Genomic DNA, 24,703 nt, shown 5'->3' with positions numbered 1-24,703 from the left:
GACCGTTACAAATATTCACTACTCAACTGAAACTTAATTTGGTAATAAAACAGACACACGTGACTAGATCCAAAATTCACATAAGTCAACCCAACAATTACATTTTCAATATTCACATTGCGAAGTGAAAAGAAATATATCATTTATTTATTAGTTTTTCTTAAAATCGTGGTCTACAATTGACTTTCAATTATTATTAATTATAATTTAGCGAAGGAGCATAATTAAAATATCCCACATTTCTATTTAAATATTATATTTTTGTATAGGGCTGTAGAACAAATTATGTATTCAACATGTGCATAAAGTGTCTTTTTTTCACTTATGAAATTGCTGTTCTTGCTTAACGGCTCATGCGGTCAACGTTTTCTATTCGTGAAAAAAAGTGACACTTTATGCATAAATTACTATTATTGGGGAAAGAAACTTTGGTACCTTACGGTGGGGACAGATAGCCCTACTTATTATACAAGTGATGGACATGTAGAAAATTAGCAGAAGGTTCAGAATTATTGAATTGACAAACACGCTTAAAGGCTGGTCAGAATATATTCTCATCTCATATTCATGGTCAAATCGTGGAAGTTTACATGAAGAAGCAACATGTAGCAAACTTGTATCATTGTTTCCAATATAGGACAAGAAATAAATTTAACTATAGTAGCGTGCAGCATATTGTTTCTGATGACGATATGTCAAGGAATGTGACCCCTTAGTTGTACATACGTAGTCCGATAAGATAAAATCCACAAAAATGAAATACGATTGAACATCCCTTCCACTATTACTCACTATTATAACAGTTAGTACTTTATCGATCACATGAGATGTAAATTGGCTGCGTTCCCGATAATGGAATATTCTAGCATTCATGTAGTGTTACGTGAAGCATGACCATACAATTATTGTTATTGTGCCATTCGACGAAAGCGACCGAACATTTTAAGTTGTCATCCTCCATTTATAACAATGTTGGAACCGATACTGCCGAAAAAACACAGACGCAATGGTTCACGTGAGAAATCTGGAGATAGTAACTATGATTTCTCATTTCCGAGATTTGACTCAATGAACTAGCACCTGACCTTTATGTCAAGGTAAATGCAGTTGGTTATGTGTTATGACAAATGACTGAATGAGCTTGTTAATTATGCAGAAAAATAATGAACAGTGTTTTTTTCTGTCCGTTATTGATGTTAATACTTAAGTCGAATCTACTCAAAGTTATGCGTGCCATTACTTCAAATATACATATATAGCTTCTCCATAGGAAGCTTTATTTTCAAACTATTCTTAAGCTTTCTCAAAATCCTTTCACTTCAAATAACCTCGAACATTTCATATTGTCAGTTATATATAAGTAACAAATTTTCTCAAGGTATGCAAAATGGTATCTCATCTCCTTCATGCTCTTTTTTCAAGATTTTGTTTTTATTTTCTCTAAAAGGATTTTAGATATTTTCGCTTTCCGCTCGCAAGCTTTCAATTACATATAATTCTAATTAATTCCCTCTTCTGTGTAAAGAGACAAATATTCCGATATATACCAACATAGTAATTTAAAGTCCATTCTTGGTGTAGATTCCCGTGAAATCTTAATCTGCCAGTACCTTCTAGCTACGTAAGAACTTAAGGAGATGATTTCGAGCTCATTCATTGTTACGATGTGAAGACTTGCTTCCATTTTCCTCATCCTTTTTTCGAATCTCCTGGAAGATTAGAAAATAATAGGGCGTTGCACGTTTCAATGACAAACGAAGTAGAACAAAGAAGGTATTAAGCCAGATATTGTCTTTTTAAGTTTAAATTTCACTTCAAAGTTGCGCTGAAATTGAAATACAACATATCGCAAGTGAATAATTTACTTTCTTTGGATCCTTTAGTTTTAATTGAGTTGGATAAATTGCTAACGTAGTTCAAGATGATATTTGTACATTTAACACAGTTAAATGATTTTTTAAAACAATCCAATTAAACGCTTCAAACTTTCCACATTTCTCTGGATTGATTAAAAACTAATATTACAATTATGTTCGAAACAGATGGTATTGGGAAACACGAGATTAGTAACAAATAAACTATTTTACGGAAAACAAGGCTATATTCCTTCACGCTGAGGGTGCGTGAGACACTATAGCGGATCTTTTACCGTTAGCAATCAGTGGAGATTAACAAAAAACTTAATTTATAAAAGGAAGTTTCCATGATAAACAAATTAGGAGGAATATCAATTATTCCATTTATTTAATAATTAATATTTCCCACAATTTTCATAAAAATTGGTTTAAGTGATGATTCAGAAATAAAAGTTTCAATGTTGTAAGCATTTCATTTTTCAAAGGCTGCCTTGATTGTTGTGATTGCAATTATTGTATGTTCTCTTGAAGATACTAATTCGATGGTTTATGTTACTTTCAAAAAATTTCCAAATTGGGTGGTTGTTGAGAAATCTATAATAAAATCTATAAAAAGTATAACATTATCGTGATTTATCAAATTACCGTGTTGATCTTTAGCAACCAATGAATTCAATAATATATACAGAACCAACAGAACTTTATCGATATATAACATTCCTTATATTCAAAGTCCACAAAGTCATCATCCCTAATTATACAGAATCTAGTCGCATTAACTCAATCTTGCTGGAATCCATATTAGCATACTTTGCTAATAAAGACAATGATACTGATTGACAAGATCAAGTATACATTAAAAATACTAAGCAAATTTTACAAATCAGATTACCCGATATATCAATCACATATACTGCGGAGCTGTATGTTATCCGAGGTCTTTCCTGGTTGAAGTCAAATAAAAAGGGTGGGGGTGTGATTTTATCTGAATCTATAATCTAATAATCTATAATCTAATCTATATTAAATGTCCTATATTGTTAAATTTGAGTACCATATTACCATATTAGAATATATGACAATGAAAAAGCTGATCGATTAAAAAAAGATTCGGTACTTAATAGAGTTTTTTGTAACGTATATACAGGGTGTACTACTAGATAATAAATGTCAAGAAGAAAAGGAAATCGAATTTAGAATTGCCAAAAGTATAAATATATATTTATATATATATATATATATATATATATATATATATATATATATATATATATATATATATATATGTCACCTACGCCATTGCCCTTAGGTGGACAGTATATTGTGCTGATTAAGAACTTATTTTATTGTAGAATTGCTTAGCTTGTGTTTACCAAAAGATTATTTAATTCACGTTTGTAATAAAAAATATCAGTCTTGTAATTGAAGTTGTTGGTAGAATTTATGTTAGAAATAAAGTTAGTTTTTAAAAACACGGTTCCAGTAAATTAAAAGTTAAGTGGCGCAGTCAGTAGGATAGTCAATCGGAAGTTAAAGCATATAACATTCGGTTCGTTTCTACGATTTGTTGACTATTCGAACAAGTAAAGTTAAATTATTGGAACTCTTAGTTGGGCGAACTGAGTAACTCAACTAGAAGATCTGTGTTGTGCTAGAAACCGGAAGAATCAAGAGGATATTGGTTGTTCCTGTGCAGTCCGAGCCAATGGAAAGGATCTTCATTCTATTGCTGTAAGTGGTTTTAATGTCATATAGAGGAAATATTAATTATTTACTTGACACATCTGACGATTCTGACTCAAATTCTGATTCAAATAACTCAAATTCAGGCTCAAACTCTGTTAATACTAAAATAAAATTTAACTTAGCAACACCAAAACTTTTTTCTACGAACAATTTTAATAAAATGGCTACTCCACAATTACCTATTTTAAAAAAGGAGTATCTTGATATGATACCCGAATTTGATGGAAACAATGCATTACTTCCTAGGTTTATAGAAATTTCAGAGAAATTAGTAAGTAAGTTTTATAATACTGTGGATGTAGGGGATTTTCAAAATGAATATTTGATGTCCAGCATTTTAGCAAAAATAAAAGGTGAAGCAGCCATAACCATTTCTTCTTGTACGATAAGAACTTGGGAAAATCTAAAAGATGCACTTCTTAATACTTATGCTGACAAAAGAGATATTTACACTTTAAGTATAGAACTTTCAGAAATGAAACAAGGTAATGAAACGCCTTTCGAATTTTATAATAGAATTCAACATTTATTAAATCTTCAAATTTCTTATCTCACGACATATTCTAATGTTAGTGAACATTTAATTTTGGGTAATTACTTTGAAAATTTGGCTCTCAGAGTATTGCTACGCGGTTTAAAAGAACCTTTAGGCACATTAATGCGTACGAAAAATCCAGAAAATTTGAATATTGCTTTAAATGTTCTTACAAATGATTTTCAAGTTTATATGACCCAGAATAATCATCCGAAAAATGTTTTTTCACCCTTGAATACGCAAAATAATTCACATAAAAATAAAACCAATTTCCAAAATAATGTGGCATATAGGCAGCCACCTCCTAGGCAAAATTCTATTCCGAATTATCAATATACTAATCGAAATTCCGCATCAAACCCGCAAAATCGTCCTTCAACTTCTTACACTCCTTCTAATAGGAATAATTCAAACTTTTCTAATAATGGTCAAAACGTCTTTAAACCCAATCAGAACCAAAGATTTCCAAATCCAACTCCAATGAGTATGTCTACAAGAAATACATCTAGACCCCCTCAAAATTATCAAAATAGGTTCCAACACAATCCGAATCAACCTAGAAATTTTATCTCGGAAGAACTCCATAATATAGACGATTCTGATTGCACTAATGATGAATCCGATAATTTTTTAGAGACACCAGCCTCGGAACCAAACCAAACATTATCGAATTGTTAAACTTAAATAATTCAGAAAGCGTGTTACCCTATATAATTTTTCCAGAACAAAATCTTAAGGTTTTAATTGATACTGGTAGCACAAGATCCTTTGTGACACCAGCAGTTGCTGAGAAATATTTCAAAAAATTTTATGTCAAAAAACCCTTCCATGTAAAATCTGCCTTTGGTAGCAGTCAACAAAATTTCTGCACACTCATTCCAATCCCTAAAATGTTTAATTATAGGAAACCGCTCAATTTAGAATATTGCGTTTTCAAATTTCACGATCATTTTGATTGTTTGTTAGGATTGGATAATTTAAAAATACTTAATGCAATTATCGATTCAAATAATAATTTGCTTATGACTCCTTATAGTCAAATTAAATTGAATTACTTTGACATTAAAACTGGATCCACGAATTGTATAGTAGTGCCTCCACGTTGTGAACAAGTAATTAAATTAAATATTGAAAATGTAAAAAATGGTAATGTAATTATACCATATACACGAATTGGGAAATTAGAAATCCCTGAATGTTTAACAAAAGTTGAAAATAATATAGCTTTATGTACAATTTTAAATCCTTCAGAATCCAACTTTCGAGTAGATTTAAGCCCTTCTATTAGTGTTGAGACATCGATGAATACGAACAAACCCTCAACCCAAATTTTAATGAAATTTATTGTGAAAATGTTAAATTTGATGTTTCGAAAGTTAGAACTGAACACATGGATTCCGAAGAGAAACAATCTGTATTAAAATTAATTCAAGAGTATAGTGATATTTTTCATGTTGAAGGAAATCAGCTCACCTTCACAAGTAAAATAAAACATCACATTAAAACTTCTAATGAAATACCTATTTATTCAAAATCATACAGGTATCCTGAGATTCACTGAACGGAAATTCAAAATCAAATACGAAAAATGTTAAGTAATAATATTATTAGACCATCCAATTCTCCATGGTCTAGCAACATTTGGATAGTCCCAAAGAAGCTAGATGCTTCTCAAAAGCCGAAGTTTCGACTCGTTGTTGACTATCGAAAACTGAATGAGATCACAATTGGAGATCGATATCCATTGCCAGATATTACAACGTTACTAGACAAGCTTGGACGTTGTCAATATTTTACAACATTAGATCTCGCTTCTGGTTCCCATCAGATTGAAATGGCTGAGGAGGATATTCCGAAAACAGCCTTTAATGTAGAAAACGGGCACTATGAATATGTGCGCATGCCTATGGGTCTGAAAGGAGCTCCTGCAACCTTTCAAAGGGTCATGGACAATATCCTAATGGGTATACAGAACGAAAAATGTTTGGTGTACCTTGATGATATAATTGTGTTCAGTACCAGTTTACAAGAACACATCACAAATTTAAAAGAAGTATTCAATAGATTAAGAGAATCTAATTTTAAATTACAAATTGATAAATGCGAATTCTTGCGAAAAGAAGTAGCATATCTGGGACATATTGTCACGCCAGAAGGTGTAAAACCGAACCCAGATAAAATTTTAGCAATTCAAAAATTTCCAATACCAAAAAATTCAAAACAATTAAAAGGTTTCCTTGGACTCCTAGGATATTACCGAAAATTTATAAAAGATTTTTCAAAATTAACTAAACCATTAACTATTAGACTGAAAAAAGATGCAATTATTAATGTAAACGATTCAGATTACGTCGAATGCTTTGAAATGTGTAAAAATCTGTTGATAAATGAACCAATACTTCAATATCCAGATTTTACAAAACCCTTTAACCTTACCACAGATGCCAGCAATTATGCTTTAGGTGCTGTTCTAAGTCAAGGCAAAATAGGCTCTGATTTACCTGTGGCTTACTCCAGCAGAACCCTAAATGATTCAGAATGCAACTATTCTGTAATCGAGAAAGAACTTCTTGCCATAGTTTGGGCAACCAAATACTTCCTCCCCTATCTTTTTGGCAGAAAATTTACAATAGTTACCGATCATAAACCACTCCAGTGGTTATTCTCACTTAAAGATCCAAGTTCAAAACTTGTTAGATGGCGCTTGAAACTTGAGGAATATGATTATGATATTGTATACAAAAAGGGTACTTTAAATACCAATAGCGATTGTTTATCCCGAATTCAAATAAATATCAATGAAACTGAATTACAAGAACCTCAATGTTCTAAAAAATTACTAGTTTATATGGACAAATTTAATAAAAAACTCTCATCAACTCCCGACGATAATGTATCGCTAATAGTTGAAACAGATAACGAAAGTAATAATAATGAGAATGACAACGAAGATATAACTGTTCATACAAATGAGGAAAATCCTGTAATTGGTATACCAATTTCAGATTCAGCGATAAATGTTGGTAAAAATCAATTAATATTTTCGGAAGTAAATTTCGAACCAGCCGTACCTACTATTATGAAACTGTATGAAAATAAACAAAGAATTGTTGTGCAATTATCTAAAAACAATTTTGAGCAAGATGTCATTAATTTCGTGAAAGAATACATAGTACCAAAAACTAAAAATTTTATTTATTTCGAAGACCCAATTTATGAAAAATTCAGTGTCGTTCTACAAAATCACTTTCAAGATTCTCAAATTGACTTTGTTAAATGTAATAAAAAATTAATAGATGTTCCCTTAAATGAAATTAAAGAAGTGATTCAAAATTACCACGAAGGTAGGACTAATCATAGAGGACTAGATGAAACTGAAAATCAATTAAAAACTTTGTATTACTGGCCAAATCAAAGAGCATCTATACAAACTTATATAAACAAATGTGAAGTTTGCCAGTTAAGTAAATATAATAGAGTACACTAAGAATAGTATAGAAGAAAAATTTGATAACATTAATATTCATTCTACCTTAGATAGACCAAAGAGAGGGTTAATTAACGGTCTTGGATCAATAGTGAAAACAATAACAGGAAACTTGGACTCTGAAGATGGAGAAAGAATTAATTCAATTATGGAACATTTAAAACAAAACCAAGAAAACTTGCAAAATCAAATAAGAATGCAATATTCTGTTAGTCGCCAAATAACTGATAATTTTAATAAGACAATTCAGGACATTCAGTATAATGAAAAATTATTAAAAACGAAAATATTTGAGATAAGAGATATTCTAGATTTTCAAGCAAATGCGGAAAATATTAAATATTTAAAAGACTTATTCAACGAACTTCTTATCACATTCAATGTAATTCAAGACATTTTAGAAACGGTTGAAAATTCCTTGACCTTCTGTAAACTTAGAACATTACATCCAAGTATTATAAAATCTCACGATTTATTTGTTGAGTTGCAAAAAGTGCATTATTACTACCAAGCGGAATTACCCTTTGAATTAAAACATAAAAATATTTTAGAATTTGAAGCCGTCATAGACGTAGTTTGTAAAGTAGAAAATAATCAAATTCAATATTTTTTTATCGATACCCATTAACTATGATATTTTATTTAATCTTTTTTATATGTTACCTATACCTACAGAAATTGAATCAGAATACGTAACATTAATACCTAATTCAAAATTTTTACTTAAATCAAATAATGTCATTAAACCTCTAAATGACATTTGTACTCGCGGCAATATATTTCAATGTCCTAACCATTTGCAAGACAATAATAATTATGGATGCGAAGAGAACATATTGCTAGCAGGAAATTCTACATATTGTCAATATACAAAAATTGAAATAATTAAGAATCACATTGAAATTATTCCGGAGATAAATCAATTTTTGGCAATATTTCCCGTAGATGAAAAATTAATCATAAAATGTAAGCAAGAAACTGAAGTGAGAACTCTTAAAGGCATTTATTTAATAGAAAATTCAGCATGTAAAATTATATTTAGGAACCAAGAGTTAATATTTCAACAAAAAACGTTTGGACACCCTTTTGTAATAAATGAATTAAATTTGAAATTAAATCAATTACACGTTTCTCCAATGAGGATTGATTTAAAAAAATTAAAATTAAAGGATATTCCAAATCAACTGGTAACGCCAATATTCACGGATAACACTCCCAGTATTTGGACTATTCTTCTTTATATAGCATTGATATTGGCCTTCTTGTGGATTTCGTATAAGAGGAAACATTCAGGAAGGACAAGTAAGAATCACCCGCAGGCAACAGAAGATGGGATCCAGCTTCCAGGAGAAGCTTCCTTTTAAAGGGGGAGGTGTCACCTACGCCATTGCCCTTAGGTGGACAGTATATTGTGCTGATTAAGAACTTATTTTATTGTAGAATTGCTTAGCTTGTGTTTACCAAAAGATTATTTAATTCACGTTTGTAATAAAAAATATCAGTCTTGTAATTGAAGTTGTTGGTAGAATTTATGTTAGAAATAAAGTTAGTTTTTAAAAACACGGTTCCAGTAAATTAAAAGTTAAGTGGCGCAGTCAGTAGGATAGTCAATCGGAAGTTAAAGCATATAACATTCGGTTCGTTTCTACGATTTGTTGACTATTCGAACAAGTAAAGTTAAATTATTGGAACTCTTAGTTGGGCGAACTGAGTAACTATATATATATATATATATATATATATATATATATATATATATATATATATATAATATATATATATATATATATATATATATATATACAATAAACAGAGAGATAAAACGCTAGTAATAGGGCATTTTACACAAAAAAATGCGCAAAGAATAAATAGAATTTGGAAAATTGTATACACACATTTCGAAATTGCGTCTAGATGTCATTTGTGGAATGTATTGATGTGAAAGATATACCGAAGACTCTAAAAACACATAAAGACAATAAAAGCAGGATTACATTTCATAACCAAAACATTTCAATAAAAGAGTTTACATAAAAATATTGATTCCTTCCAATTAGCATACCTTCAGATTACTTTTACATCATATAACATTGATTAATGTGGATTAGATGAATTAACGAGGAAAACAAGAAGATCTTTTAAGGTGAAATACAAAATACGAGTATAATTTTATATGGAGCAGACATACAGGGTGATTCATTAAGAATGTCCAATCTCTGAACTGTAGATTATAGACCTCAAAATATGATGATTCTGCTCAACATGCCTTATGCAAATATTGCCAGTTTCCGAGATACGAGGTGTTCAAATTTTGATTTTCGCAATAAATTTTTATGTTTTCACAATTTCTCTTTGAAAATTGGCAATTTTACGTTTTTGGCATGAGGAATCATAATTTGCACTCTAATTTAACATTGCTAATAGAGGGTGCTAGTTACACTTGTTTGTGTTAATTAAATCAAAGTAAAATTCTACAAAAAAAAGTTACTCTTCTTTGATTCGTGTAACTCAATCGGTTATCGAGTTCAATAAATTCTAATATTTTCATAAAAAAAAATTATTATTCCTTAAATATGTAACAATAACAAATTTGTAAACAAAAATAAAAAACTTCAAAGCAAATGCTCAAAATGGCCACCATTTACTTCAATACACTTTATGATCCGCTTTCGTAAAGATCTCTTGATATCAAGTTCCTACTTCAAGTAGGCTCGTGTCGCTATTGGACAGTTTGTGTAGAATCAAAAATTGGATAATAATAATAATAAGTAATACATTAGTATACATACCATTTATTAACAATTTAGTAATTAACAAGTATAATAGTTATTACTTATATTAGATATGATTTGTGTCAAATTATAGTGGTCCAGCTGCGGCTCGAAGATATTCACAATTATACCCAAATCGAAGGCAACCCAATTACAAACTGTACCGAAATCTTTACAACCGCTTAGGTGAAACGGGGTCTTTACGCTCTAAAGCTGAGCACGGTGCTATAAAGAAATGAAGATGAAGAAGATGAAATTTCAATTTGTGTTACAGAGAATCCAGATATCAGTACTCGCCGATTAAGTCTGCAAACAGGTATAAGCTAATCATCTATTTTTAGAATACTGAAGAGGGAATAATTGCATCCATATCATAACACTCCTGTTCAGAATTTATTACCTCAATATTTACCTAAGCGTCTACAATTTGCCCATTTTTTGTAAGGTAAGCAAAATGTTAACCCAGATTTTCTGGATACAATTCTTTTTACTGATGAGGCAACATTTACCAGACGAGGAATATTTAATTATAAAAATAATCATTTGTGGGACTCTGAAAATCCACATGCTATGAGGGAAACACATTTTCAGCACGAGTTTAAGGTTAACATTTGGTGTGGTGTAATATGTGGCTATTTAATAGGTCCTTTTGAACTGCCAACCAATTTAAATGGACCTCTTTATTTAGATTTCCTTCAAGAACATTTACTAGAGGATATACCTCTCGCTTTAAGACAAAATATGTGGTTTTTGCACGACGGAGCACCACCACATTATTCTTTACAAGTTCGTCAATACTTAAACGAACAGTTTCCGCATCGATGGATTGGTCGTGGAAGTGAGTTTGCTTGGCTACCAAGAGGCTCTGATTTAAATCCTTTGGATTTTTCAATTTGGTCGCAAATGAAGGCATTAGTTTACAAAGAAAAAATTACTTCTCTTCCACAACTGCGACGGAAACTAGAAGAAGCCGTGGATGTAATTAAAAATAATAGACAAGGATTATTTGATATTAAGAGATCTTTACGAAAGCGGATCATAAAGTGTATTGAAGTAAATGGTGGGCATTTTGAGCATTTGCTTTGAAGTTTTTTATTTTTGTTCACAAATTTGTTATTGTTACATATTTAAAGAATAATAAAATTTTTTTATGAAAAAATTAAAATTTATTGAACTTTCTAGAAGCAAATAACTCGATAACCGATTGAGTTGAACAAATCAAAGAAGAGTAACTTTTTTTGTAGAATTTAACGCTTTTTAATATTTTTTCATTATTTTAGTTGTAAGTTTAGCCCAAAAAAGGTTTTCTTCGATTTAATTAACACAAACAAGTGTAACTAGCGGCCTCTATTAACAATGTTAAATTAGAGTGGAAATTATGATTCCTTATCCCAAAAAACGGAAAATTGGCAATTTTCAAAGAGAAATTGTGAAAACATAAAAAATTATTGTTAAAATCAAAAATTAAATTTAAACTTTGAACACCCCGTATCTAGGAAACTAGCAATATTTGCATGAGGCATGTTGAGGCAGAATCATCATATTTTGAGGTCTAGAATCTACAATTCAGAGATTCGACATTTTTAATAAATCACCCTGTATATCCATTGATAACGATCGTCATAAATAAAATTTAAATCGTATAAACTATAGAAAAGAAGTTTAATACAGAAAACGAGGTGAAGAGAATGAGTTCTAAAGAAGAAGAATCGCCAATCGTATATCAGAATCACCTTTAATGATGAATCACATTTTTAAAATCCTTATGTTTCAATCAGCAAATATTACTGTGAACATAAATGGGGTATCAATTTTCTTCAAAGAAATGATATGAACAGATTTGTGTTCTCGAAATAATTATCTTATTTCTAGAGTTAGTAACCAGAAAACTTTTTATTTTATTATGTCCAAATTGCTCGCTTCGCCGTTGCTCAATATAGTGACGTTATCTTCATACTAACAAGAATCAGTCATCACATGTTCCATTTCATTTTGAAATTTACCAATTCCGATTTTAAGAATATATTAAATTCGAGTTTGTAAATCTCCGGGCCAAGACTATTATGAAATATTCCGGAAAGTTAAAAAAACTCGAGATATAACATTGCATAATAATAATGATAAAGCCAAGAGCACCTCTCCCAATATGAATTATGAGTGTATAAACTATCAAATGTGTAATATAATGTTTTCATTTGAAGTATATTCACAAAGATTTCACCGTAATATTACGAGTACTTCATCGAATGTTCCGTTGTTAGTTTGTCAGAAGCTGGAGGATTCTTTTATTTTTGTACAAAAACTTTGGTGCTCTTAATTATCCGATTTCTTATATAGACTTGTACAGATATGTAAGGAAAAACAATTGTTTTTTAAACAAAATCGATTTTATGTACCTTCTTAGAAAATCCGACATCTTTATGTAGATGTAACAAGAGCGGTTTCAATATTTTTCCACCCTCAAATTGAATAATAACTTTTTTCACGTTCATGCACAAAACTTTATTACTTACTATATTGCAAAAAAATCTACTGCACTTATCCATGATTCTACTATAGCGTTTCATAATCATAGTAAACAAAAACATAAACGCCAAATGTTTAGTTCATTTTACGTAAAATTGCATGTTTTATTTAATTTTCAATTATATTTATCACAGACTACATTAGGAAATTACTTTAATATTCATTTTATCATAATGATATTACAAATTATGAACATAAACGTAAATAAATATCTCGAATAAAGAAATACGCTGACAGCTATTATGAGTTTAATAATGCAATTGCAATTCTAGAAACGTCAGTTGAGAATTAATTCTGACAATAATACAAATTAATTTAAGTTTCAAAATATTAAAGCAAAAATATATGACGAAGGAAAATTCTTTGAGGCCCCAAAAGAAATTGATGAATTAGCAAATACTGCATGTTCTTCTTGAGTATTTTTAAGAATGATCTAATAAATGACTCTCATTACTTTGGTCTGATTAATCAATGGGGGAGAGCCTGCCTTTCTTTAAGAATACAAACGCAAAATTATTTATTCAAATATTCAATAGCAAAACTGTAGAACTTATTTCTCATTATCTCAGTTAATTGTAAAACACTCACCAGCATGCGTTTTTCGTATTCTTCTTCGAGAACTGTGCCATTGTAATAACGTCTCTCAGCCTTAATATCTGGAAAGTAGAATCCCGGTCTACACACGCACTTGTAGCTTCCTCTTCTGAAACCCAACCCCGGAATCGGGACACACTGGAACAAAAAGAGAAGTTGCCAGTTATTCCGTTTTAATTTATGTTTCGTATCTTTTATTTTTTTCCGTGAGAGTAATTAAAAAGCAATGGGCGTTGTTCTGAGAAGATAGTAAAAAGAGAATCAATAATCGAGGGCACATCTTTCCTAGTAGAGATTCAAATACAACTATGATTAATTAATAAAGCGAGTAATTCAATTAACAGGTCATTGATGTGGAAATTATGATGATTATATGATGAGGAAATTAACTAACAGAAATCAGCGGATTCATCATAGTTAAAAAGCGCTGCCTTGCACTACAAATGTATCTCAAGCTCACAGGGCCGGTCACAGCCATTACGGAGCTCTGAACAGGCCTTGGGGCTCCTTGGAGGGGAGGCTCACCTCCACCGCTAGTTCTACCCTACCGGATTCACATATGACCCGCCCCCTACCCCTATCATTAGTCAAATTCTGCAAAAACCAAAACAGAAATTAAAATCTAGTTGTAGAATAAGGATTTTTTTTAATTCTTATTCAGAAATTAACCGTAACGTCCAATATTAATATGTAGCGCTGGTGTTGGTGATACTTGTAAGCCAATTTTGTTGTCATACCCGGTGCTGAATAAAAAGCCAAGACCAACCATCTTCATCTAGGTATAGTGTAACTTAGTTAATATATTTGTATTGTAATTTTCTAATAATAGACTGTTCAGTTAATTTTAAAGTTATTATTGAAGTTATGTTCACTTTTGCTTTTACGATTTTTATTAAGTTTCCCCTTTTTTATGTGAACCCTACTGAAATCATTTTTTATATTGCAAAAAAACATCAAATAATGTACAAACACTAGATTTTCAATTAAGATAATATTATGATGTCATAATTTTAGCAAATTTGACGTTTTATTTTTTTGACATGGCCACCACGATTCCCTGAATTAAATACAATGGATTCAGTGTTTTGGGGATATCTTAAAAGCTTGGTATATGCAACATCAGTCAACACAAGGAACGGAATGATCGATAGAATAAACTTCCATTGTGACGCTAAAAGGCAGAGCCTCATAATGCTCTTCAAATTTCAAAGAAATATCCTCCGTTGAATCTGGAAGTGTGAAGGAGTGCAAGGTGCCCAGTTCCAGCATTAATTATCGTTTTCTTTTTTGTTTTTATTTGATAAGCTGTAGGCTAACCAGCTAAATTTTTCTACTATCCAATTCTAGTAAACACGATGTTCGTTAGTATGTAGTACAATTAGAAATGTTTTATTGTGTGTTAATACCTCTTGTGAGTATTTTCAACAAATAATTACAATTTATAATAATTTTCTCCAGAATATCTCTTTATAGCAAAAGGTTTCCTTGGCATGTACAACGATCTAAAAATCTCCTAAACCATATATTTTACCGAAGTAAACAAAGAGTACATTTTTGTTCAAAAATCGATTAAAAAATATATTTTTGCTATCTTTAGATTGTACAGATTGTCTCTATAAAAGTTACGGGTTGTTAACCATTGGGCATGAGCCGCCCTTGGCCTTCAGATAGTAGTGTAGGATTATTGCTTCCATCAAACACACTAAATGGACGTCACGTCATCTACTCACTTCCAAATTTTTTGCATCAAGTCCCGGAACACCTTGTATATTCACAAACTCCCAAAATTGTCGCATCAAACTGTTTCTTTCAACTAATTGGAATTTCAGATTTGTATAGCAATGAGCTCATAGAACAATGTTTATTTCAAACGTATAATATCTATCACTCCAGTTTGTTATGTCAGCTACAAGCTTGGTAAATAGTTTTGTTGTTGGCACCATCATTTCAATAATTATCCACTGATTTAAAGGATACATATTAAAGTTTATGTTTACTCTCGTTCCATGTATATTTAACAACTACTGCTTTATGAAAAAGCTCGTGAGCTGTCAGTACATTCTGGATTGCTTCACTACCGTTGTATTAATTGTAGCCTAATCAAATAGTGGTTATAGAGGGCAAATAGGGAAGAGTTTATTTATTTATACAAGGATATATTGAAAAATTCCTAGCCTATTATAGAATCAAACAAAATTTCATTGTCAAAATATTTTATTACTCAACATATTCTCCTCAAAATTGGATACATTTATTACAGTGAACCTGCCACGTCTCTAGACCTTTAAAAAAAATGTTTCTTCTTGCTCTGCAAACCAGACCTCAACAGCTTATATTACCTCCTCGTTGGAAGAAAATTTACGACCTTTTAAACTTTTTTTCAGTTGAGGAAAGAGATGACAGTCGGACGGAGCCAAATCTGATAGATAAGGGGGGTATTCTAGTAATGCAAACCCTAAATCATGAATTTTTTGAATGGCAACATGAGATTTGTCTGCAGGGGCGTTGTCCTGCAAAAATAAAAGAACTTTGTATAGCTTTCCGCGTCTTTTCCCTTTAATTTTTTTTCCGTAGAGGGGTCAGTAGTGTTGAAAGTAATCTCCAGTTATTGTTCTACCCTTACCAAAAAAATCAATCATGATTACTCCATGGCAATCCCAAAAAACTGAAGCAAAAACTTTTCTTGCAGATTTTTGAACACGAAACTTCTTAGATCTTGAAGAACCAGAGTGTAGCCATTCCATCGATTGTTTCTGGATCGTAGAAATGTACCTAAGTCTCATCCATAGTAACAATTCGGTTTAAGAAGTCTACATCGTTTTCGAATCGAGCACAGATCGAACGCGATGCTTCTACCCTTGCACGCTTTTGGTCAACATTCAAACATTTTGGGATCCATTTTGCAACAATCTTTCTCATGTCCAAATTGACGCGAACTATATGATGAACGCGTTCGTATGAAATATTCAGCTCTTCAGATATCCGTTTTAGCCCAATTCGATGGTCTGATAAAATCATGTCATGAACCACATCGATATTTTCGGGGACTGACACAGAAACTGGCCTTCCCTATCGGTCATCATCTTCAATGGAAAATTTACCTCTTTTGAAGCTTGCAGTCCAATTTTTCACGGTCGCATACGAAGGACATTGATTACCAAGGGTATTAAGCATATCTTCGTAAATCTGCTTGCCTCTTAACCGTTTTAAATACAGGTACTTGATGGTGGCTCGATACTCCAATATTTCGATTTTCACAATTTCGGTGTACATCTTTTTTCTTTTAATTTAATGCGTAACTCTGGTTTACTTTTTTGATGTCAAACTTTACACTGACACTTCTAATAAGTTATTCGTTGCTATGGTAACGCAATATTTTGTTTATGCATGGATCTGGTCTAGGCTAACTAGATATCAATACATCCTCGTACAAATGTATAGTTCAACATTAAGTTCGTATGCAAGATAGAATAGGTCATAAAGGGTTCAATACTTTTACAAAATATTCCAATAGCTCAAATCTTCCAAAAATAGCTGTTAAACATGCCGTTCAATTAGGTCAGATCTCTCATTATTTAGGAAATAGATTCAGAAGTCATCATTACGTTAAAAAATAAAACTATATTAACAAATCATGAAATAACAAAATCAAATGGAAGAATGTTTGTAAATAATTCATATATCTAAAACTATTCCATAAATTTCAATATAAGTATGAATAATTTGAACTGACATGATAGTTTTTATTTAATATTCACTTAGTAGGTGATCTATTGATTCCTATAATTTATATAAAGTTTACTAAAACTATAAGCTGATGTGGCAACGTTTCTCGTGTATATATTGCCTTATCTGGAAAGCAATTTATCACATGTCAGCTGTACGGGTTGAAACCTACGTGTAACTTCACACGAGTGAAAAATTAGCTATCCTGTATATAAGATATCTTATGAAAGCCAACGATTAGTATTTGCGGATCTCATCTGAAAAATTGATTTTCAACTTTTATGAGGATATGATCAAAGGAATAAACTGTTGCATGAACTGATGTCATATGCTTGGAGAAAATAAAAAAAATTGAGAAATATTTTCATCTTTATGAATACCCTAGAAAGATAATTTATTAATAATACGTTTCACTGACCTAAAATAAGCCTGAAATTCTCTTTCATCCAATCGGTACATGAAACTACAAAACCAAATAGGATAATTCAATGCGAAAATTTTCTCGATCCTCTCTTCTCTGTTAGAATTCTTAGTACTACTATCGTAGCATACATTCATTTAAAATTAGAGAAAAACAAGTTCCATATTACCAGAAGATTTCGATGCGAAACAAAATTTCCGAACATTCTGTTAAATTAAATCACGTTTTTTCTACCAATCGATGTACCAAATGGCTGTGTGACTTTTCTGACATCACTCAACCCTAGTTTTAAATCCATTAAGGGTTTATGTTTGATTATGCATACATATTAAACTTATTTTTTTCTATAATGAAAAAAATTTTAGTCACTATCAAATAATGATAAATTTATGAGGATTTTCCAAACTAGCTTTCTTCCAAATGAGGGTGGAACACAAATGACTAAGTAATTGCTATCACAATAATTGTCCTCTCCAAACATCATATTTGTTCGGTACTAATAATTTTCTGGATATTATATCACTGTTACCAAGTGGTATGCTTACCCCGTAGAACAATAGTAAAATGTTAAGATAGCGATTCCGCTAAAATACTAATACAAGGAATAATATAAATTATTGCTTGTCTCGATTTATTGTTCAAAATCTGTGATTTACGTTTTCGTGACAGTGGCATCCTGTGGTGCAGCTGGGCGATATACAAATTAATATTTGAAATTTGATTGACTCTTCTGTCAAATATGCGACTAGTTTCACGGCTAGTGGGTGGCATAGCCATGAATAATAAAATATCACCTTAATAATAAACGATGTCGGCGTTGGTGTATACAGTCAAACCAACTAGTTTTTTCAATGTATTTCCATCTATATTTCAAGAAAAAACTGCATATTTGCAAAACATACCAAATTTTTTTCTACCCAACTTATTAGTCACGTAGTAGAAAGTAAAATATTTAATTGGAAGTGAAAAAATAATATCTCAAAATTCAATAGAAAATCTCAAAAATCTCGAACGATTCTCATTGGTTTTCAGTTGAGACGTCATAGGTTCAATAAATACATTGAGCAGTCTGCTTGATGATGATCACGAGGTTATCGTAGCGGGCAACATAGCGCGTGCTGTTATAATTCAGTTCTTATTTATTAGTTACGTATAGATAAAACATTTTTTTATATATAAGAATAAAGTGAATAAACTTTATATAGGTTAAGTTCTTACATTATTACATAATCACGTTAAAAGTTAATAGCATAATGGAGTAAATTACTATAAGATATTAAAAAAGTTAAATTTGAATTTTACTCGAATTAAAATGATCCTGGTAATAAAAATAATTACATCAAAACGACCAACCATTTTTGTTGTATAATCGAATTTCTTGGCATCATGAAAAAACTTCATCAGGTGTATCAGGCGTGTTTTTTTCACATCCTGGCACAAAGCACAATTTATATACCATTTTTTAGATTAATCAAAATTTAATAATAACGCTTATGATGTAATAATCAAGAGAATAATTGTCGTATTTACTTTCTATCATATGTTCAGTTTCTTTTTTATACCTATGACGTCGCGCAATATGGCGGCATTACTGAAATGTTTAAACTACCTACAAAATTTTTAAATTTTCAATAAATCTCTATAAATATTGATCAAAGAATTAAAAAAAATTATAATAAATGTTGTAATAAACTATCGTAGCGTATGGATTTTTGTTTTTCTTAAAATGCTAAGTAGTTAAAAAAATTGTAATGAAAATACCAACAGAATATAATAAGGAAAAGTTGTTTGTTTTTTTTATTGAATCGTATCTTCTAGGAAATGAAATTAAAGAGGAATTGCAATTATTGAATTTTATGTAACGTATTTCGTCTTTCGAGCGCCTGTGGCTGTCTATCTCATCGTTATTTGCTCAATACTTAAATTTAGTTACCATGTGTGTCAACTTAGCTTTTTCGATTCTGTTTGACTAGCCGATACAGTTCACATAAATTCTTTTTGATGTTGTTGAAGCTAAATAAGTATGCTCTTGGGATCCTACACAGATCGAAAATCTTACATGTAAAAAATGGGGGGTTTGTCTAAAGATCATATTTATAATCTCAAATCAGTGATTAAGAAAACATAGGTTGGTTTTGTGAGTCATTAAATTGATACATCTTTTTATTTGAAATTTCTGTGAAATTTTGTTTGAAAATTATCATTGTTTATAGATGCTGAATATTAAGTGTGATACAGGCAAAATATCTGTAATCTCGTGCTAATTAGACAGAAACGATAGAAATCAATATATATATATATATATATATATATATATATATATATATATATATATATATATATATATATATATATATATATATATATATATGACAATAATCAGCTTAACTTAAAAACAATAGGAGCAGTAATTTAAGATAATTGGTTGGTCATCTGAAAGAATGACAGAAGAAAATTGCAGTAAAAAAACTGGTAACTCATTTTATGGATAATTATTTATGCTGTAACTTGTGACGCAGGCTAACTTAAATGCATGAGAATTATATCACGTTTCTTTATGAACTTCTTATTGTTACGACTTCGTCCATTGACGTAGATTGTGAAACCGGCTCTGTTCTATTATGCTAATTGAATTTGAATTCTCAGGTTCTGTTTTCATGTTTTTATATACGGAGGCGATTTGTTTATGTTGTTTTATGACTTATTTACAGTATGTTGTGGCAGTTATTTTAGGATCAATTTCTATTTGTTCACATTCTATAACCGATTTATCCAGAAATCCGTTTTGTATAAATAAGCGCTTGTTTATCAGTGAGAAAATCATTAAATAATCTGATGTTAATCCGAACACATCGAAATAGACAAGTAAACGGTGTATATGCTTAGATGAATTAGATAAGTGTTTAGTGCATAGTTTAGTGAATAGTAAATAGTTTAGTGTAAATGTATAAGTGAATCAAGTAAGTAAGTGAGAAACAGAAGCGTATGATTCACCCCCTTTTAAGAACTGCTTAAATAAATTAGAAGAAAAACATCACATTATGATGAATTTCTGCTATAAAAATTATCCAAGAATGGTGCACTAAACAAATGAAAACGTTTTAATGTGATTGAGTTTTTAATAACTCTTAATCATTCATGAAATATTTATTTTAATTAACCTTTTTCATTGAACATGTTTCTGATCGTCTCTATAGTTTTCTGCACTTGGATAAAATAACTTCATGGAACGGGATACTCGTTTTTTGCGTTTAGACCAATATATTCGAGAAACTAATCAGATATATCTCTTATTCATAAATCCAACTACTTTTGACAACAACAAGCGTGGTAAACATTCCCCAACAATGTAAATAACATTCTAAATTTCACCAGAAACTTTTCACATTCCTGAGTCCTACATATTTAAGAACACAAATAAATTCTATGACTATTTTTCAATAATCAGTGCTCTCCCAAATCTGTTATGCTGGTAATATTTATTATTTTAAATATGTCTTAACGTGAAATACGGGGCATTCAAATAATCTACTAATTTACAATATATCTGAGTACAAATGATAAAAACCACTTAAAAAAATATTTATTCAGTGTTGAAAATGTCTGAGTGAGAGATCGAGTCAATTTTTTGCGTTTCTAGCCTTAATTATAAATAGATCACAAAACGTGATAGGACCCATCTAACTGGGAATTAGAAATTGATTATCACTCCTTGTTCGCTGAAGAATTTAAGTATTTCGGTGAATGTAGTCGGCGAATATTTTTGAGTTGAAAAATTCTTTTTCTTTATTCCACAAACTTTATATTCTTTTGAGCTTCTTTATTCTTTATAAGCTCATTATGTGGTAGTTTGAACCAACAAGTTTTCTGTAGACATGGTAAGCAGTTTTATCACTGTTTCTGTAAATGACTTTTTATTCATTAATCAACTTTCAATATACGTAAACCATTTGATTATTAATAAATTTTAAGTTTTATTTAAGCGTTAAATATATAAAAATTCATTCTTTATAATTATTATTATTTTTTGCATTCCTGTTATCCGATTGTTACGTCAATTATTATATAATTAGTCAATGAATTTTTACAGGAGGCTCAGTTTTTTCCATAGTTTTTTTATTAACCCTGTTGAATGAAACTTTTCTACTAGCACTAATTTATATGAGTTAAGAAACAGCTTTCTGTTTTCAAAAAATGAAAATATGGAAATAATATTTTTCTTCAATAAAATGTACCATTTTCAAACAATATTCAAAAAATACCTAAATCATCAACAAAAAATAATTTTAAACTGTTCGAGTATCAAATTATTACTTTCTTGCAATAGTTTTTCTAATATAGTATAGGAAAAACAGACAAATTAGTAATTATAGGCTAATATTTTGCCCCACTTATATGAGAGCTGAATTTCTGTTTTAAAATGCTCTGTATATATAGAATAAATCGATGGTGCTATCTAAATACTCTAATCTAAACAACAATCTAATAATGGGTCACATATGTTATATTTTTTATATAAAAATAAGTGGAACGGAGTGGGTTGACAAATGCAGATGCAGCGTAAAAATGTGTCTCTCTTAGAACAAATTTCTACCTGATGCAATATTTATTCAAAATATAATGAATTCTGCCAAATATCGGAAATTGGGTATGATGTAGTTCAACAATTGAAAATGGTTAAAAATTGAAAAAAAATTAGTAGTAGGACAAAACCCATTGGAATAGGAATAGACTATAACAAAAATAGGAAAAATGATTTATGGACGCCCCGAGGTCGGGAATTGGAATGGGGTGCGTTTTTTAGGGTGAAAACATGGTTTATACCCATTTTCAGTAAAGAACTTCGGCTTTAAAAAAATATATGAGTTCTTTGTTGATTAAAATCTTCACTTTCTGATATTATACTGAAAATATACCTTGGTGTGGTGAATGTTCTCAATGAATTGAAAAAATCGAATTAATTTATGGATCGAAAATTAAGTTGCTTCTTAGATAATAAAAAGAAATAATGTGGAAAAATAAATATTATAAATCAAAGCTATTGAACTTGTTTGGTACATAAAAAAGGTGAGTTTTGTGACAAAGAATATTATTTTTAAAGATAACAATATGGAATCAAAAACTTATTTGATTTTAACACATATTAAAGTTGCGTGCAAAAAGTATAAATACAAAAATTGTTCTGTAGATCTTCAATCACCTACAACTGTTATTTATTCAAAGGAATTGTAGTTTTGCAGCAAATTGAGATAAACTCTTTTCTACTCCTAACAACTCATCTCTTCCACCTCTCGACCTCAGATCGCCCAAAAATTATTTTTTCTTCCATTTTTGTTACATTCTTTTCGTTTCATTAGTTTGCATCCTACCACAATTTTTCTGGTTTGTTTTAAAGTGGAGAAATTTCATGGAATAACTGCAGATATTCTACAGATGATATAAATCATGAAAACCCATTCAATTCATCCAAACTACCATCGTTGAATTTGGAATGGAATAATTATAAACGGATTAGTTTGAATCTTAGGGTTTGTCCTCAAATAATGTCTCTCTTCCTTTAGTTTCAATAAAAAATGTATGCTGTTGTGGCAGCGTTCTATCAAAATAGCCTTTTTTAATATTCTAAGCAGTTATAAATGATGCTTCACAAATATGTTGTTGTAGAATGGTCCATACAAAAAACGAATAAATGCATTATATATTGTTCAACAAATCGAAAAGCGCTTTACGATACTACCCGACATATATACTAAAAGAAAATGAGACATGGCGTATCCGCATTTTTTTTCATACATTTAAATAGCATGAAAATACAAAAACAAATAATTTAGAGTTTCCTTTGGTGTTATTTTTTGGTCAATTTGGTAATTCTTTCCACTGTGCAATTTGTATCAACGCTCATTACTTACATGAGCTCATATGATATAAGCTATTTCTGAATATTTAATATATGAGGATGTATAAATTAGACCAAAAAAGGTTCTGTTTAACTTTAAAAAGTCGTTTTGCGTCCGTTTTTGCATCGATCGATTTATTTTAGGGACACTTGAATAATAAACTCCATTTCCACTTAATGTGAAATATCGGTGGTTATTTTTTTTTAATTGAAACACATTATTTACTATCAAAATTGATTACTTTTCATTTATCACCATGCTACTGATTTTAAATGATATAATTTCAGCATTGCAAAGAGTTAGACACAAAAATTATGTATAAATATTCATTGATCTAATAACATATTTAGTTGTTCAAGTTTTTTCTCATATAAAGTTATAAATCGAGAAATTCAATAGCAAATTCAGAAGTTCGAATTCAGAATAATATAAGGTTGGCAACTAAGTATTTTCCCTTTTTAGTGATAGAGCATTGCTTTATTTTTTGAATAGCTTATGTTAGTGCTATTGGTCACATTGACGTAGTCCGTGACTTTTATTGAAGCTATTATTTGTGAATTAATTTCAAATGAGGTGTAGAAACTAACATTTCGCTCTTGAGATTTTCCCCTTAAAGTTGAGCATTGTTCTGGTTGGCCTACTGAAGTTAATGTTGACCAAATCCAAGTCATAATTGAAGAGGATCGTCATATAATTGTTAGAGCGGTTGCGAAGAGGCTGCATGTATCGCATATATCACAATTTAAAAGCAATTAAAATGTTATGGGCTATTTAAGAAGCTCGATATTTGGGTGTTTCACGAATTGAAAGAAATTAGTTTAACACAAAGATTCAACATTTGCGATATGCACCTTAAACGAAATGAAACCAACCCTTTATTGGAAAGAATCATCACTGGTAATGAAAAAAGGGTCCTGTACAGTAATGATCATGGAGCAAACACGATGAACCAGCACAAATCACATCGAAAGTTGAAAAACAACAAAAAAAGTACATGCTGTCAGTTTTTCACAGAGAAACGGCCAGAATTGTCCAATCGGAAAGGTTTAATGTTCCACCATAATAATGCAAGGTCTTACACATGTTTGTCAACTCGTGGAAAACTATTGGAGCTAATCTGAGAAGTGATGCCACATCCCCCATC

The 24,703-nt window shown here is 30.5% G+C and overlaps 1 protein-coding gene across 1 annotated transcript in view; it reads right to left on the bottom strand.

The window, feature by feature from the left end:
• Nucleotides 1-24,703, bottom strand: part of LOC130450704 (probable G-protein coupled receptor 158) — a 452,310-nt gene that overhangs the window by 276,600 nt on the left and 151,007 nt on the right. The window contains exon 4 of the mRNA XM_056789262.1: nucleotides 13,510-13,653. Within this exon, the coding sequence (XP_056645240.1) occupies nucleotides 13,510-13,653 (144 nt within the window). The remainder of the gene's footprint in view (nucleotides 1-13,509; nucleotides 13,654-24,703) is intronic.

The sequence above is a fragment of the Diorhabda sublineata genome, chromosome X, assembly GCF_026230105.1.
Source record: "Diorhabda sublineata isolate icDioSubl1.1 chromosome X, icDioSubl1.1, whole genome shotgun sequence".
NCBI classification, from domain to species: Eukaryota; Metazoa; Arthropoda; class Insecta; order Coleoptera; family Chrysomelidae; genus Diorhabda; species Diorhabda sublineata.
The sequence above is the reverse complement of the archived record's forward strand: the minus strand, read 5'-3'. Positions and strand labels throughout refer to the sequence as shown.